We start from the raw sequence: 16,787 nt of genomic DNA, 5'->3' as shown, positions 1-16,787 counted from the left end.
GTGTGACTTTTCTTGTAGCAGGGCCGTTTTATTCCCAAGAAGTTGGTTTACCACTACAAATTTTTAAATAAAAAATTTATGCACGAGCCAAAATGAGAAAAAGGAGAGGGAGAAGCTTTAGATTAGAACCAAGCCGATTTCGGCCGTCGAGCCCAGCCGAGTCGAGTCGAGAGAGAGATGGATAGAGCTTGTCTCCGTACGAGAGCCCCGTCAGAGGCATCCTGGACCAACCATGTCCAAATCGCTGATGCTATGACCTCTAATAAAAAGTCCTGTGCTATCCACGTGCTCTTCTCTCATTGGCCCTTCACTCTTCTCCAAACACTACGCCTTTCCTTTTTTTCCCATTTCTTTTACTATAGTATTATATTATTTTTCTTTTTTAAGGAGAAAAAGTAGTTAATCAAACCCTCGTCGGAACAGACACAAAAAAGTTTCTCGGAATATTATCTTCTTCATCGGAGGAGCTTCTAACTTAGCTAGATAGACAAACAAACCTCAAACTGACTCTCTTCACTTTCTTTCTTTTTTTTTTTTTATTTGTCTAAAATTATTCTTCCTTTGATGAATTGAAACTTCTCTGTTTTAAGTGAAAGCTTGAGCTCCATGTGATTACCAGTCTTTTTTTTTTTTTTTTGCTTGGACTGTAAGTGGCTTTTGTCTCATCTTCTTCTCCTTTGTTAGGGTTTCATTTCTTTATTATTTTCTTGTTATTATCTTCAAATAGACTTGGAGCTCAAGCGAAATTTCAACAAGGTTTCAAACAAAGAAAAGAAAAGAAGAAAAAGATTATAAAATCGGTGCGGGAATTCAAAGAGCCTATTTGGATGGTTGGTTTGGGAGGAGAAAGAGGAATCGGAAGGAGTATTTGGGTTCGGTGGTTTGAAGGTGATGTGGAAATTGAAAGAAGCCTTTGGTTTTTAAGATAATGCAAAATTTTAATTTGATTGATGAAATGAGGAATTCGGGAATAATTTAGAAACCAAAAAAGGAAACTAAAGGTAGCAAAAGTTGCAACTATGAGTTGCAGTGAGGAAGAAACAAGAAGCGTCGTCGTTTCAAATGGGTCGGTAACGGCTGCTCAAGAGTTGACCGTCGATCAAAATTTGCTCATTGACCCGAAATTGTTATTTATCGGCTCCAAAATCGGCGAAGGAGCTCATGGCAAAGTTTACGAAGGAAGGTCAGTCTCAAACACTTCTGTAATAACAATAGTTCTAATTTACGCACAATTATTTTGTCAGACGCCAAAAAAAAGGAGCCATAGTAGTTTAGTGGTGGGGAATTTTTTTCTTAATCTTCTTATTGTAATCCGGGCCTTTGTAGTTAATTATACCCCAAACTAACAAATTTAAATTTTTTTTATTAGAAAATACATTTTTGATGCTTGTGTGGATGTAACAGGAGAAGTCAATATATGAAGAACATTGTTTTCCCTTTCTAATTATCACTTTTTCTTGAAGATTTTTGGTACAGATGATTTTTTATTCTGTTATAGAAAAAAGAATGATGGAGATAGTATTTTAATTTGTAAAGTTTTTAAGTGAAACCATGTGATGGGGATCAATTGTAAAATTGTGTTTGTTCACTAAGGCTGCTGTCCTAGTTACATAGGGGTGAGTCTAATATTTTTCCAGGTATGGTGATCGGATTGTTGCTATTAAAGTTCTTCACCGTGGGAGTACTGTGGAGGAAAGAACTGCACTTGAGAGTCGTTTTGCTCGTGAGGTTAACATGATGTCTCGAGTAAAACACGAGAATCTTGTCAAGGTGACTGTTCAAAACGTGAAATGCAATATGCAGCAGTATTTTCTTTGATGCTTTTAATATCAACTGTTTCATTGAGGGAATCTACGGTTTATCTGATTCTCACCCGCAATAGGGAATTTGTTGCCTTGGCAGTTCTTTGGAGCTTGTAAGGACCCGCTGATGGTAATAGTAACTGAGCTATTACCTGGAATGTCCCTCCGCAAATATTTAATTAGCATCCGTCCGAAAGTTTTAGACTTTCATGTGGCTTTGAATTTTGCGCTTGACATTGCTCGAGCCATGGAATGTCTGCATGCCAATGGGATTATACATAGAGATCTAAAGCCTGGTACTTCTTGAGCATCCTTCATCAGTTATAAGAGAATGCTATTTTATAGAAACATTTTTTAGTAATTGGATAGGCTTGCTTGGAATAATTCAAAGGCCATCAATCATTCCTTTCATAGCAGCATCTGGAATGTGGATATTTCATTCTGGTTTATAATCATCTTTTCACTTAGGGATGGTTTTGTGTGCTAATCCGGTTTCTCTCTCTCTTTCTCTCTTTCTCGTGCATATTTGCATGAAGTCTTCACAGCTGTCAAATTATTTAGTAAGTGTGCAGAAACTGAAATTTTTATACTAACTAGGATGCAGTTTGTCCCTTTTCCTTTAATTCTAAATTCTTTCTCTCTGTGCTGTGCATTAGTGGGTTTAGATTTTTTTTTTTGAATTATTTGCTGCTGCATTGGTCTCTTTATTTGCGACTGTTTTTCTATGTTGCATTCAATCAATACTATCCCCAATTTTATATTGGAATTGGGATGAAAACTTTGAAAACTGAAACACCTGAATATGCATTACACAACTGTTCTATGCTTTTAAATGCATTCACTTTGCGTCTGGAGTTGCAGTGGCTGATGCCTGTATCTGATTGAATCTGTGCCATTGAAATTGTGGGCTGTAGTTCCCTGTTTGATGTAATAATATTGTCTAGATTAGTATCTATTTCTTGATTCCTTTGACTAATTGCAAATTTGTATGGAAATTTATCAATGCAGATAACTTGTTGCTTACAGCAAACCAGAGTTCTGTTAAACTTGCAGATTTTGGTCTTGCAAGGGAAGAATCTGTGACAGAGATGATGACTGCAGAGACTGGGACTTATCGCTGGATGGCTCCTGAGGTTTGTGCCAATTTGTTTTAGCGGAATGGACAAACAATCCTATTTACAATGAAGATTGAAGATTTTTTTTTTCTCTCTTCTTGTTAGTTACAATAATTTTAGTTACTTTCCAATTTCTTGTCAACTGGTGATATCCTCTCCCCTCTGTAAGTCATCAATGTTCTTTAGAGGCAATAAGTCTATTGTCTGTGACACAGGTATAGTTTCAAATATCTAGATTACCAGATTTCTGAATGATGTAAGTTTATGAAAATCATCAAGTCTTAATTAGGAGGGGAAAATTTATCATTTTCTCTGATGTACTTCCTCTATATTGATAGACATTTGTATGCAGAGATGTTTATATATATTTGGGTTTTTTTTTGGTTGAATACTTAGTAGCGAAACCTTAGCTGCATACAGAATAACCCTACTCTATTTAAACTATTTGTGATCTCTGCAGTTTTCTTAAGAGGTTGCAGGGGAATCCATCTTTTGGTAATTCATTTATTAGTCTGCATTGATTTATTGATTTTTGCTCAAATGAGTTTGGCATATTTTTACCTTGTAAATTAATGTATTCCTCGATCATTTATTAGAGTCATATTTAATAGCTGACTGGATTAATAGACATAAATTGCTCTTGAACCCCTTTCTAGCCTGTTTTAGTTTTGGATGGCAACTAATAAATTACAATAAAGTAGGACATTTATATTCTGCAGTTGGTGAAATTCCCTCTCATCATACTCTACTCATCCTCCTTGCTGAACTTTTTGTCATCACAGTGTCATGGTTATGATCCATTCATGTAGCAAAAATTAATTCTGAGTAGATTAAGTTTTGTACACCATTCTACTTGCATATTATCACTCTTTTACTGTCAATCTGTCATTGTAGTTGTATAGCACAGTGACATTGCGTCAGGGAGAGAAAAAGCATTACAATAACAAGGTTGATGTCTACAGCTTTGGAATTGTCTTATGGGAATTGTTGACCAATCGCATGCCATTTGAAGGCATGTCCAATTTGCAGGCAGCTTATGCTGCTGCTTTTAAGGTGCAAGTCTTTTGTTTTTTTTGAAAGTTAAGGTGCAAGTCTTTAATGCACTGATTTGCTATGCACGATAAATATTTAAATGAACAGATAACTAACTAGGTTGATGTCATATGAGTGTGCAGCAAGAGCGACCTAGCCTTCCAGAGGATATATCCCCTGATCTGGCATTTATCATACAATCATGTTGGGTTGAGGACCCTAACATGAGGCCCAGCTTCAGCCAGATAATCCGTATGCTGAATGCAATTCTCTTCACACTCACACCACCTTCACCATCCATACCTGAATCTGACACCAGCGAGACAGCAGAAACAAGTAATGGAACCATGGCTGAGTTATCTGCTCGAACAAAGGGGAAGTTTGCTTTCCTTCGTCAACTGTTCACTGCCAAGAGGACAAGGAACTCACAATGAGGGTAAAATTTTGGAAAAAGTTTCTTTTTGTTCCAACTTAATATAGTTGGGATGCGATAGTAGATACATGTTTTAGGGTAATTCCTTGGCAAAATAAAAGACATATAGGGCACCATTTACGTTGTCTAGTTGACTTTGTTGTAAAGAAGATACATGGTTTTGACATTTTTCTGTTCATATCAATGTTACCTTCTTCAGAAAAAGGCTATTACAGTGCAAATTAACAATTTGGTTTTAGCAGCTGTAGTTAAAGTGATTGCCCAAGATCATTTTGTGCGTGTGAGTGAAAAATATAAACGAGTGGGTATTTCATTCTTGTTTCTGTTTCTGAACGTGATGGCATTCTTTCATGTGATATATTTAGATTTGATGGTTGCTTGGATTTGTGCCTTAGGCATTATTTATGATTGATGCCGGAGTGCTTGGGAAATAATAGGTCTCACATCATGCTGTTGGTTCTCATGACACATGTGGAGCAAGAGTAGGGATCTAGGAATCGTGGTAGACTATTCTTTTGTCCATGTTTGCTTGTTCATATATACTGCCTTGTGCTCGGGCCTGAATATGTGGTACTTGAAAGATGTTTTGCATAGTTGCTGTGAAAAGCTCTAATAGGAGCAATTACTGTTACAGAGATGTAAATCTAGTGGGGCAATTATCAGTTGCATTTGTTTCTGTCACCATTAGCATCACATTGGAGCGAGCTGAATGCATTGTAGAGGATGGTACCTGAAGCAGGAAATGAAATTTTTTGTCGGGGTGGCTGGAGATGAGAAACACACCAGTCTGAGGAAACTCTTTTGGAACTGATGTTAATTGTCCACTAAAGGTGGAGCCTGACTGGATCTTTGAAGCTGGTGTCAAGGGTGCCTAGTCGTAGACCTCAGAAAATGGAAGTGTATGCTGATGCAGAGGAGTACTGCTTCAAATAAAGTGGAAAACAACCACGAACGGAAGAAGGTTTCCTCTCAAACTTTATTAAGCTGTGGGGTGAAGTCTGTATGACCCAAAGCAGACGATTAATTAATTAAGATTTAAAACTCGTCGCATGATGTAACGTTTTAACAAAATATAATGTCATGTGTGACCAGCGGTGTAGACGAAGAACGTAATTGTTTTGTGTATCCATCGACAAAATCAAAGTTGTGGTCTAGCGTCTAGCAAGTTGAAATTGAAGGGATTAAACCAAACCTTGTTTTGTATGTTAGTCTATGTTCACTTGGAACAAAAACTCGGTCAATTTTGGTCCCTTCCTAAACTGCCCCACTTTGCGTAATACTTACTTAATACTACTAATTTTTGTTTCAAAAGAAAAAAAAATCAATTTCTGCAGAAATGAATTTTGACCTAATAAAATATAGCTCCCGATTTTTCAATTCAAGGACAAAATTAATTCAACTTTGAGGTTATTTTATTGTTCGGTCATGCAATTTTGTTATTTTTCCTATCTCAAATTTTTTTTTGTTTATTTAATAAATTTTAATATAAAAAAATAAAGAAATATTAGTCGCATGTGGGTGAGGTAGTGAAAGATAGGATACGTTATCAAGTAGTGTCATGCATTGGCAATTTACCCCTCTGGACTCTACAGTATGCTGATCTGGGTAGAGATGTGCAAGCATCATAGAAAGTTCAGCTTTTATTAGAAAACCAGAACCCAAATGCATTAGTCAACTACTTGGAAGAAACTCTACATTAAAGGGGTTAATGACATGAGGTACTCATAAATTATTTGGATTGGACTTGAAAGTTAATTTCATTTATTCATTATTGAGTTGAATTTGAGTTGATTTCCCTCTAAAGTCTTGTTTGGTGGCATGAAAATGGAGGACTTTTCAGCCCCCATTGAATCCTTGATCTTTCATTAAATCCCATGACACCGTCTCTATACTATCAAACAGGTTCTAAACAAATGAGAAAAAGAAGGAAAATTTCTCTACACAGTTTCCTTCCTGTCTCCCCAATATGAAAGTTGTGTTCAAGTAAATATTTTCCTTTGGCTCTCCATTTTCTGTTCTCTCGCGTGAGTGAGAGAGACTATAGTCCGGAAGAAATGAACGGCTAGGATTTCCATGGAAAAGTACACGTCACACTGTATATGGTCTATTTGCCCAAAAAACTTTTGAGGCAGTCAATGGCTTTGTGGGACAACATAGCCGTAACTCGTAAGATAGTAGAAAGTACACAGTAGAATACAAGGGCAGATTTCATTTTATTTTTTAAACCAAACACAATAAGAAAAAGAGAATTTCCAGAGAAATCATCAGATTGGATATTGTCTTTCAGATCCTCTGCAAATACAAAGTAGAATTCTCGATTCTCTCCTCGCCGTATCTCTGACGTATCTTTTCTTCCGTCTCTCAGTCAACCTCACATTCTCATAGACGGAAGAAACAACCATGTGGTTTGACCATCAGCTCATCGCCCTCGTTCCCCTCCTCAAAATATCTTAACCTATCATTCGATTTCTTTGAAATTCAGTAGATGGAGAAATTGGGTCTTTGAGATGACCTTATTTGGTGAACTGGTTATGATTCTGATCAAGGAAAAGCTTGGAGGTTGAAAGGGAATTGAAAGGAATTCTGGTGATGAAAAAATGGGTGAAAATGGAAATGGAAATGCAGCTGCCTTGCACACTGCAATGAACGCTGTGCAGGCATTAGGAAGGGGATTTGATGTTAACTTTGATACGAGGTTATTGTACTGTAAAGGCGTGGCAGGTTCTAGGATAGTTGAAGTTGATGAGGAACATGGTAGGGACATCTACTTGGACGATCATATTGTTCTGTCCAATATTTCTAGAGATATCAAGAACTTCCAAGAGCCTTTTGGCCGTCACAATTCTGGGGTTTGCAATTTTCATGAGGTAACGTTGTGGTTTTGTTTTCTGTTTGTTTGTTGGGCTGTTTTATTCATGAATTATGCCAGCTTGTTGATTTTTGGCTTTAGCTCAAATTTACACTTGTATGTTCTTGTGTTTCTTCTGGGGCTTTGGTAGATAGGCATAGTAAAACCTTGACTTTAGGGTTAAAGGTTTGGAACTAATGATAGTCAAGATATCATGAGTTTTTATTGTTTTGGCGATCAACAGAAGTGGTAGTTGGACTGATAAAAAAAAAAAGAGAGAAAAGGACCAATTAAATTTATCTTGATATTGAGAAGAAATATGTAGAACAAACTCCAACCATGTGCAAGTAATTAACCCTGCCTGAAGATGAAGAAAATTCTTTGAACTGTCTTTTCCTGCATCAAGTCTCTATTATAATGGCTTGATTAAATTTATACCTCGCTTACATTAATTCTTATTTTAATGTTTTATCTTGGTTATATTTATGAGTAAACCGTTCTATTAGTACAGCCTTTTCAATGACAGCTCATCTTGTTTCATCCAAACTTTTCTTACTTGGGTTGAAGTTATTTCTCCCATTCTTTCCTCTAGTACATGATCATTGAATAGTTTATATGCACTATCTTGTTAAGATATTATTTGACAAGTACAATTGTTCATGATGCTAATTGTTAGCCTAAGAATCTCTGGTAATTGATTCTGTTTGGACTTGTGTATTATCTCCTACCAAAGTATACTAAGGTCATGTTTGATTGTTAGTGTTTGATTCCCAATTATTTTGTGACTTTCAAATTGAGTTTAAGGGATTAACTTCAGATCAAGTGTTGATGCTGAAGATTTAGTCAATGTGTAAGATCTTGAATTTGATTTTGATGGCCTAATTGTCTTTTGGGACAAAGAGAGAGAGAGAGAGTGTGTGTGTGCTAATTTAATTGCAAAGTGCACTGTGATCAATAATGAAATGCAAAATTAACATCACTAACATTTCTGATCTTAAGAGCTTTATGTAGACTATTTGCAATGATTTATCTTTCTTTGATTTGTTTCAAACATGATTTGTATTGCTTTAACATTTTCTAATTTGCTTTTCTTAACTGCCAACTGCAGATGCTGGAATATTTTAATAAAAAAGCAAATGTGTCCGGTGGTTTTCCGCTTGGCAGTTTCATCTCTGCATTTAGCTTTACTGGTTCAACAAATATTGATGCTGCGACCACGAAGACACTCTCTATGGATGGGTTTTACATTCCACTTGCCAAGTTTCAGCTTACAAAGTCCCCATCGGTATTGCAAGAAAATGTTAAACGAACTGTCCCAACTTCTTGGGACCCATCATCCCTGGCAAGGTATGAACTATTTGTTGTTAAGTGTAAATACTTTTATAATATAGGTTAAATTCCTAATACTGCTTTATTTGACAGTTTCATTGAAAATTTTGGGACACATGTCATTACTTCTGTAACTATTGGTGGTAAAGATGTGATATACATCAAACAACATCACTCTTCACCTTTGTCCACCACGGAGATTAAAAACTATGTCCAGGATATTGGAAATCAGAGATTCTCTGACAAAGAAAGTCATACAAGTTCAGGTCAAATCAAGTTAAAGGATAAGGCTAGTTCCACTATTTCTTTCATATTTCTGTCATCTTTCATCTGTCTTACTTTCTTGCCCATTGCTTACTTAAGATAATTTTGTGCTTTACAGGGTCTTGATCCTGGCTTATTCAACAGTCAAGGAATTTACCCTCAGCCTACCAGTGCACCATATCTTAATGGGAAAGAGGTATTCAGATCTCGACAGTTTATTAGTGGAAATCAATCTGCATATGAATATTTAATATTTTGGGAAGCTGTTTTGTAATATACTGTGCCCAGACTTCAAAATTATTGAAAAACTAATTTTCAAAAGAAAGATAGCTTTTGTTTATTGTACACGTAAGCGATTTAGCATGTAGGACATCAAGCAATAGGCAAAAATAGTTATTTATATAGAGATCCATGACTGAAACCACTGTACCAGTCACCCCACTGCATTTTCCTGCTCATTTCGAAAACTCATTAGTTAAGCATGTGAGTTTGTACCTGTTGGTTTGGCATGGTTATACGTTGGTCATGGTTTGTTGATGCGATAGCTTCATGACTGTTTTTGTTTTGGGGTGGATTTTGTATTTTCTGTTTTTTTTTTTTTTTTTTCCATTGTTGAATCAGATCCATGTAGCAGATGCCATGTAGTGGGAAAATGCTTTGTTTGTTTGTTTGGTCATTGTGGTTGTTATATTTCGTACTATTCCTCTTAAAGAAGGTCCAAATGCAATGATATTGAACACTTATGACATCATTGATCATGACCAAGCATGCAGGAATGGCTAATATGTAAAACTTCATTGCTTTGTTATTGCCAAAAGATATTCTAGCTTGGATTGCTTTAGCATTAGGTTGTTGGTGCATCACTTTTATAATGATTGATCATGCATATTTCAGCTTGCCTCTATTGGCCAAGCGATTTTATTTGCATGATTGATGGAGCAAACTTACTTGCTTTCTACCAGAAATTTTTTGCCTTTTAGTGTTAATTTTTTATTTATCATTTACTTTTTTCAGTCAATTCCATATGTGTGACTTGCTAGACTTTGTTTCACTTAATCTCCATGAAGCCTTGATCTCAATTTTCTGGAATTCTTATTGTTGCAGGATGTTACGGTAATATTTCGGAGGAGGGGAGGAGATGATCTGGAGCAAAACCACACCCAATGGGCAAAAACTGTCCGGTCCTCTCCTGATGTTATTGAAATGACTTTCTATCCTATTACTGCTCTGCTTGAGGGGGTAGCTGGAAAGGAGCATCTGACCCGTGCCATTAGTGTTTATCTTGAATGTAATACAACTAATTTTTTGTGGTTGATGAGATGCAATCTTTTCTTTCTCATTTGTTATGTTGCTAATTGTAAACTATTTGTCCTAACTCAAATATTTGGTCTGATTATCCGCAGACAAGCCTCCAATTGAAGAACTAAGGTATTTTCTAGAGTTCCAAATTCCTAGGATATGGGCTCCTATACGGGACAAGATTCCTGGCCACCAAAGGAAGGAACCTATTTGCCCATCTTTACAATTCAGCATGATGGGGCAAAAACTTTATGTCAGCCAAGAGCAGGTATAGGTTTATGCAAACATAGCTTTTCATCTTAAAACTCCAAGCTCTTCCACTTGTTGGTGAGAGTTGTTCCTGAGAATGGAAAAAGAGAACAATTGTCTGCATTATGTTGGTTCAGGGATAAAGGCTTCATGTTTTTGAACTGTATGCCGATGTGCATATGATAGAGGATTCCTGATGGTTGTTGCAGTCCCTGGAAATTTGAAATAATAGCATTGTCCTGAATGTTGAACAATGAAAACCACCTTCCTTTTTACGTCTCCCATTATGAGAAACTTTACCAGCTTTAGTAGCTGTTCTCTTTCCTCCTGACTATTGCGCTTTCTCTAGCTTGATTTGGCCTTTAATAGAGGGGTTTTTGTTTTATATTTTTCTTGTTTGTTCATTAGCTGGAATTTTCTTTGCAATTGCATAATGATAGTGGCCATTCTAAGAGCCATAATGTGGTGTGGCATATGACTGAAATGCAATCCCTTTAATGATTGAAGGAAGCAAAAGTGGGCCTTTAGCTGATATCCACATAAGAGGGTCCACTCTTTCGGCTTGTCGTTAAATAGTTGATTGGCCTTTGTAGACTAATTTTAAATCTTGAGAAATTGTTTTGGTCAAGGGAAATCTTAAAATACTAGGAATTTTTTTTTTTTAAATTGAGTTATCAGTAATGTTTACCGTTTATAGGTTGTGTTTTTGCTCCTGCTAATATGCCTATCGACTCACCTTAAATTTGATTTATAGTATGACAATTTTGAGATGTTGGACTCTATAGGCTTCATAATTAAATACAATAGAGGTGTTGGACTCTATAGTCTTCATAATTAAATATAATAAGATATTTATCGTTATTACTGCTTTTTCAACAACCGCTGCTTGGATGCTTGAGACAAAATATCTGAGATAATCCATTCATTGTTTTGGGGCTTATCACCCCATGAAACAACTTTACTTTGGTTCTGGAGTCTTTGAATATAGAACATTGATCACAAATCACACCATGAAAGTTACTGGGGTGTGGTAACTTGAATCCTTATAATAAGAATTTGCATCTAATCTGGGCTCAATGTAAATGCAGATCTCAGTTGGACGTAAGCCAGTAACAGGCTTGCGGTTACGCCTAGAAGGAATCAAGAAGAACCGTCTGAGTATTCATCTTCAACACTTAGCTTCTCTTCCAAAGATCCTACTTCCACACTGGGACACCCATGTGGCAATTGGTGCTCCCAAGTGGCAGGGACCTGAGGAGCAAGATAGCAGATGGTTTGAACCTGTGAAATGGAAGAATTTTTCTCATGTTAGTACCGCACCAATTGAAAACCCTGAAACCTTTATAGGTGACCTCTCTGGTGTCTACATTGTCACTGGAGCACAACTTGGAGTCTGGGATTTTGGATCGAGAAATGTCTTGTACATGAAGCTCTTGTATTCTAGGCTTCCTGGTTGCACAATACGAAGATCTTTGTGGGACCATATTCCAAATGACAAATCAAAAAAAGTTGTTGCTACTGTGGGTTCTGCCAACTCCGGTGACTCAAGTTCTGGTTCACAAGAAAACATTGTAAACAAGTTGTCAAAATTTGTTGATATGGCTGAGATGAGCAAAGGGCCGCAAGATCCTCCAGGCCATTGGTTGGTTACCGGTGGAAAGCTTGGTGTTGAGAAAGGCAAAATTGTTTTGAGAGTGAAGTACTCCTTGCTGAATTATTGAATCTCTTGGAATGGTTTTGTACGATTTTTGTGCTGTCTTGGCTGTTCTTTAAGTGGAGGCGGTGCTCTTTGTGCATGGCCATTTGTGTTCATCATGCTTGTAAAGAACTGTGCTTTGATGAATTTGGTTTGAGTAGGTGAGGATGTGTATGCAGGATATGAAGTTTCTGCCAGTTTTGGGAGCAATTTCCGTCCTCTTGGAAGTGCTGTGAATTTTGTAGAAAACCTGTGAAGATGTCTCTTTTATCTAACATGAGAAAGGGGCTTGGACAGATCACTGTCTGCGTAACTTATAGGATAATTAGACTCCTAATTTCTTTTGAGTCATTTTCTTACTGTTCCCATCTGGATTTTCAGTTTCCCTTCTGCCTTTCCACTCTTCCCCTCTAGTGGTTCTTCGTCGTTCTAGTACTACTTTTGCACAGTATTCGGCAGGGCTCCTGTGAAGAAAGTATGTTTCTGCATGTTAGTGGGCTTAGGCTAATAGAAAACCCTGTCATGATACCACAAACTGCAGCCCACTCACCACCACGATCGAGTGTCTCCTGACTGCAATCCATGCTTGTGAGGATCCAATCCTGAATCCTACTTCTCGCTAATGCCTTGGGAGGTAATTAGCGACTGCTCTAAAGGCAGGGCACTTTTGAAGAATATTATATTAAGTATATTCTCTCATTATATGTTAATTTTTTCTTATTAACAGTTACTTATTACATTTAATTTAAAAACAGTACTACAAATAACATATTAACTGTAGTCTATAGGCACTCGTTATCAATACTTATCATAATATCTGAATTTGAAAATTACAAAAGAAGCGTGCTCTGATTTTTGAGATACCATTATTTAAAAATTTTAAGTATTTTAGTCATGAAAAAAACAATAAATATTATGGTCAAATTAACAATTCCCGACAGATTATCTTATGAAAAATTCAGCTTATTCCCCTCCAAACTTTAACAGTTGGAGCCACTATATATATATGTACCTATGTAGGCTATGGCACTGGCTCGCCAATTTCACACATAAAGCTAGCGGGTGCCACTATGCTACCTCTGCATAATACGCTCATGTGCCTGATATATATATATATATATATATATAGAAACAATTTCTCTAGAATTGATCTCCTTCATAAGTTTGTCCAAACTGCCAGCCAGCGGGCACTACGTTGTACTTGGTGATAGTCCTGCCATCGCTGGCAGTCAGTTTGAAAGAGAGGCTTTGGCCATTAAGGTAGGCATTGTTCTGCCAGTTTTGACCCCAATTTCTTGACATGGGTAGCCACCCTGTTTTGGACCCCTTGATGGAGGCGGAAGTTATGTCCCCTGCACCTCCCACATTTGTTATCAAGACCAGGTTGAAGTAAGAATGGCCATTGAGGGTGAATCTGATGCCTCCTTTCTTCACGCAAGAAACCCTGCAAGTTAAAACAAGGAGTTTGGTCTATTAGGAACGATCTTTCATAATGAAAACAGGTGAAGATAGAGTGTGATTTCAATCGAGTTGTGGTTTAAAACTTACGGAAAAGGAAGGGTAGTTGCTTGGTTTTAGGTATAGTTCGGTGAGAGTAACATGCCATATTTAATTACTTTGTGACAGTTGGTGCTATTAATAGAAGTAAAATTTGGGAGAGGATTAGCACTACCTTCTGAAGAGAACAGGAACAATACCAGCTCGATATTCTGCAATCTGCAAGAAAGCAGGTTCTGCCAAATCGAAGTGTTCTCGAGGGGGATTGCACCACCCACCATTGTCACTAGATAAAGCATAATTAGGTGGACAAAAGTTGGTGGCAGTCACGGTTATTGTTCGAGAAATGCACCATTTCGGGTCGTCATTGCACCGCAGCTCGTAGCAGGCACCACAGGTCAAGCCATTGTTGAAAAGTGCAGTGCTCAAAGCTGCGGTGGTCGTTCCATACCCCTGGCTATACAAGTTTCCATAACCACATGCTCCCCCTAAAAAAACCATCACAAATATCCCAGAAATACAGACCATCAAAGATCAGAAAAATTCAAGTAACGACATTTATGTGTTTCTCAAGTCTGAAACTCACCCATTGTGCCGGTAGCGTCAGCACCACCATAGAATGTGGCATGGGCAGTTTGCCAACCTCCATCATCTCTGTTAGAGCCATGGAAGCAGCTGCAGATACCGAGCAGACAGAATAAGAAGAGAAATGACAATGTAATTTGCATTGATGTGGTGGCCATTTGAGTGAGAGCAAGCTCAAACAATAGGGGTGACTTTATTGCTTGGAGCAAGGCTTTGAGGATTTGAGGGAAAAGGGGTATAGCTATTTATACAAATTCACCGTAAAAGGGAAAAGACTTTGTACTAAGGAGGGAGGCTATGATTATTGGGACCAAGTTTGCCAACCAACTGACAAGGATACTAATTTGGGTAATAAACTATGCAGGCATCAAACGCATATGCAAATTTTTATTTCATCGGACCCTCTTGGCTCCGATTATTGTACCACAATATTCACTATTTCTCAACGCCTTTTTTTAATGGATGCAGTTACTTTAATGTATATTAATTAATGTTTGTTTCCTAAACAAAGTAAAACGAGAAAAAAAAAAAAAGATGATTGAATAAATAAATTTCCTTTTTATATTTCTTACACATTTATGATTTTCTCTAGACTTATGAGAATCTCTGTTTCTTATATGCATTTTGATTTTTTATAAGAATTCTTTTATTATTTTATATAAGAAATAAAATAGGTATTTAGAAATTGGAGAGGAAGTAGGGAGGGATTAGGCAAGGAAGTTGAATTTTTTAATAAAAATTTCTCAAAATCAGGAAAAATTGTAGATATAGGGCATTCAATTATAATTATTTTACTAGCGTTGTTATTATAGTATGTCTTGTCAGTGGAAATCTTATTGCAACATAATTTTAGAATTATGTGATGCTTCATTGGTCTCAAATTGAATGTCTGGTTTTGTCCTATAAAATAAAAATTAAGAAAAATATTTTGAGTTTAGTATTTATTAAGCTTAAAAATTTAAAACTTTTATAGTAGTGATATATTGATATGTAATACTAGCTAGCTTTTAATATTAAATAGTAAAAGGAATATATATATATATATATAAGGAATTTTTTTCAATATCTATTGAAAATTGTGATTAAATGACTAATATTTGGAGACGTCTTGTTTTGTACACATTAGGGGTGAAGATTTTATACCGATATGTTTCCCTTTGAAACTTATAGGGCACGCAATCTCACATGTTGTGGGCGGGCCAGTTTTTCTTTGATGAAATAAAATGATATTATAATTAAACAAAAGGGCTAATACTTGGATTGACAGGAATTACTCCTTGACGTGAGAACTAAGGGTTGAGATTTGAATCCTATTAATTGTTTGCTTTTGGAATAAAGAGGGGTGGACTTGCATGTAGCGGAGGGTGAGACTGACAAGCGTGGTATAATGGAGAAGGGTTGAGCAAATGACTCCAGCAAGCAATAGCTGAGTTGTTCCACGCGTTTTTGCACCTTAGGGCACTAAAAACTCTTTTAACTCCAACCAGCTCAATAATCTGTTGCACCAAAACCCCAATAAATTGCCTCCCATCCCATAAATTTTCATAAAGAACCAGAAATGGTGCCTACAAAAGAGGCACCATTACTTAAAAACTGTACATATATGTTAAGGTTTATATTTCCTTACCAGATGGTAAAAATAGGTATGCGATTGTGGGTGAATTTGATAGCACTAGATTAGTATATTGAGTTTTTTTTTTTTTGTTTTTTGGATGTATGTGTATGTAACAATTCATTGAATTACGGACTACACTATAATAGTTAGGTAATATTTATATATATATGATCATAAAATCCATTCTTTCTATATATTTCATTGAAAAGATCAACGTGAAGATAAATTAAAGCATTAACGGCGATGTTTCTTCCATATCAAGCGGCCCCAAATCTTATTTTACATGAAACAAAAGAATGAACAAGCATCCGCTGTTATGTATGAGTATGACCAATTAATTTCATAAAAGTAAATAAAAAAATACTTTCATAATCAAAATAAAAATGAGTTTGTTATATTCCTTTATCACATGTAATTAACTGGAGTTCAGGTGATGTGTTGGTAGATTTGGGGTTAATGCAGCCATCCAGCCAATCACGTCTTTTCTTTCAAGGGCTGATCATCAATGAAGGTGTGCACAAGTCAGTACGCTTCACATGCATGATGATGATGCATGTGCAAAAACAATGCGAGTACCCGCTGAGTCCTTCACATGTTACTGCTTATAAATTTAATATATATTATTATAAGTTTATTATCTTCACAATTTCAGTCCTTCACATGTCTGGGACCTTGGAGCTTGACCCATTCATTTTGGTGTGGGTTCAAGCACTTCTTCCTCTGATGTCTCTTCTCTAATTGGATAAGTAAGGCCCTTTCGATAAATGTAGATTAGGCCCAAGTAATTCAGTGGATCAGTTGGGCAATTGGTTTTTTTCCTGAAATTATGATCTCATAGTATATCACTCACCAAAATCATCGTGAAATTAATTAATTATAGGAAAAGTCTTAAACTATATGTTGAGAAAAACAACTCAACTTTGTTTGGTTGTACGGATGGTTTAGCAATTACTCAATCAGAAAAAAAAAAAGAAAGTATGAAGACAAATGATTGTGGAAATAAAATAGAAAATATAAGTCGGA

The 16,787-nt window shown here is 36.4% G+C and overlaps 3 protein-coding genes across 4 annotated transcripts; 2 read left to right on the top strand and 1 right to left on the bottom strand.

The window, feature by feature from the left end:
* Positions 373-4,620, top strand: LOC18602232 (serine/threonine-protein kinase HT1). Of its 2 annotated transcripts, none has more exons than XM_007033490.2 (6): positions 373-1,183; positions 1,667-1,770; positions 1,903-2,098; positions 2,811-2,935; positions 3,812-3,970; positions 4,093-4,620. In XM_007033490.2, the coding sequence occupies exons 1-6, from the start codon at positions 1,162-1,164 to the stop codon at positions 4,381-4,383; spliced, it is 897 nt and encodes a 298-aa protein (XP_007033552.1). In that variant the 5' UTR covers positions 373-1,161; the 3' UTR covers positions 4,384-4,620. The 2 variants fall into 2 exon arrangements, with proteins under 2 accessions (XP_007033552.1, XP_017975545.1); XM_018120056.1 differs by having other exon boundaries at positions 1,638-1,770.
* Positions 6,980-12,363, top strand: LOC18602231 (MACPF domain-containing protein CAD1). Its single transcript, XM_018119858.1, has 7 exons — positions 6,980-7,249; positions 8,339-8,577; positions 8,653-8,848; positions 8,942-9,019; positions 9,928-10,111; positions 10,227-10,390; positions 11,460-12,363. The coding sequence occupies exons 1-7, from the start codon at positions 6,980-6,982 to the stop codon at positions 12,090-12,092; spliced, it is 1,764 nt and encodes a 587-aa protein (XP_017975347.1). The 3' UTR covers positions 12,093-12,363.
* Positions 12,577-14,492, bottom strand: LOC18507088 (expansin-A4). The gene is made up of 3 exons (XM_007099462.2): positions 14,151-14,492; positions 13,740-14,052; positions 12,577-13,511 (listed from the first exon to the last, which is right to left on the bottom strand). Exons 1-3 carry the CDS (start codon positions 14,305-14,307, stop codon positions 13,208-13,210), a joined length of 774 nt encoding a protein of 257 aa, XP_007099524.1. The 5' UTR covers positions 14,308-14,492; the 3' UTR covers positions 12,577-13,207.

The sequence above is a fragment of the Theobroma cacao genome, chromosome 4 (genome assembly GCF_000208745.1).
Source record: "Theobroma cacao cultivar B97-61/B2 chromosome 4, Criollo_cocoa_genome_V2, whole genome shotgun sequence".
NCBI lineage: Eukaryota > Viridiplantae > Streptophyta > Magnoliopsida > Malvales > Malvaceae > Theobroma > Theobroma cacao.
Note: the sequence above shows the minus strand (reverse complement) of the source record. Positions and strands in the feature narration are given on the sequence as shown.

Excerpts from the sequence above, each read along its gene's own strand:
- LOC18602232 (XM_018120056.1), top strand. The coding sequence starts at position 1,020 with ATGAGTTGCAGTGAGGAAGAAACAAGAAGCGTCGTCGTTTCAAATGGG. Across the intron at positions 1,184-1,637 it reads GGCAAAGTTTACGAAGGAAG|GTATGGTGATCGGATTGTTG; the intron begins GTCAGTCTCAAA and ends ATATTTTTCCAG. Across the intron at positions 2,099-2,810 it reads ACATAGAGATCTAAAGCCTG|ATAACTTGTTGCTTACAGCA; the intron begins GTACTTCTTGAG and ends TTATCAATGCAG.
- LOC18602231 (XM_018119858.1), top strand. The coding sequence starts at position 6,980 with ATGGGTGAAAATGGAAATGGAAATGCAGCTGCCTTGCACACTGCAATG. Across the intron at positions 7,250-8,338 it reads GGGTTTGCAATTTTCATGAG|ATGCTGGAATATTTTAATAA; the intron begins GTAACGTTGTGG and ends TGCCAACTGCAG. Across the intron at positions 9,020-9,927 it reads CATATCTTAATGGGAAAGAG|GATGTTACGGTAATATTTCG; the intron begins GTATTCAGATCT and ends TTATTGTTGCAG.
- LOC18507088 (XM_007099462.2), bottom strand. The coding sequence starts at position 14,307 with ATGGCCACCACATCAATGCAAATTACATTGTCATTTCTCTTCTTATTC. Across the intron at positions 14,053-14,150 it reads TGACGCTACCGGCACAATGG|GGGGAGCATGTGGTTATGGA; the intron begins GTGAGTTTCAGA and ends TGGTTTTTTTAG. Across the intron at positions 13,512-13,739 it reads GTTCCTGTTCTCTTCAGAAG|GGTTTCTTGCGTGAAGAAAG; the intron begins GTAGTGCTAATC and ends TTTAACTTGCAG.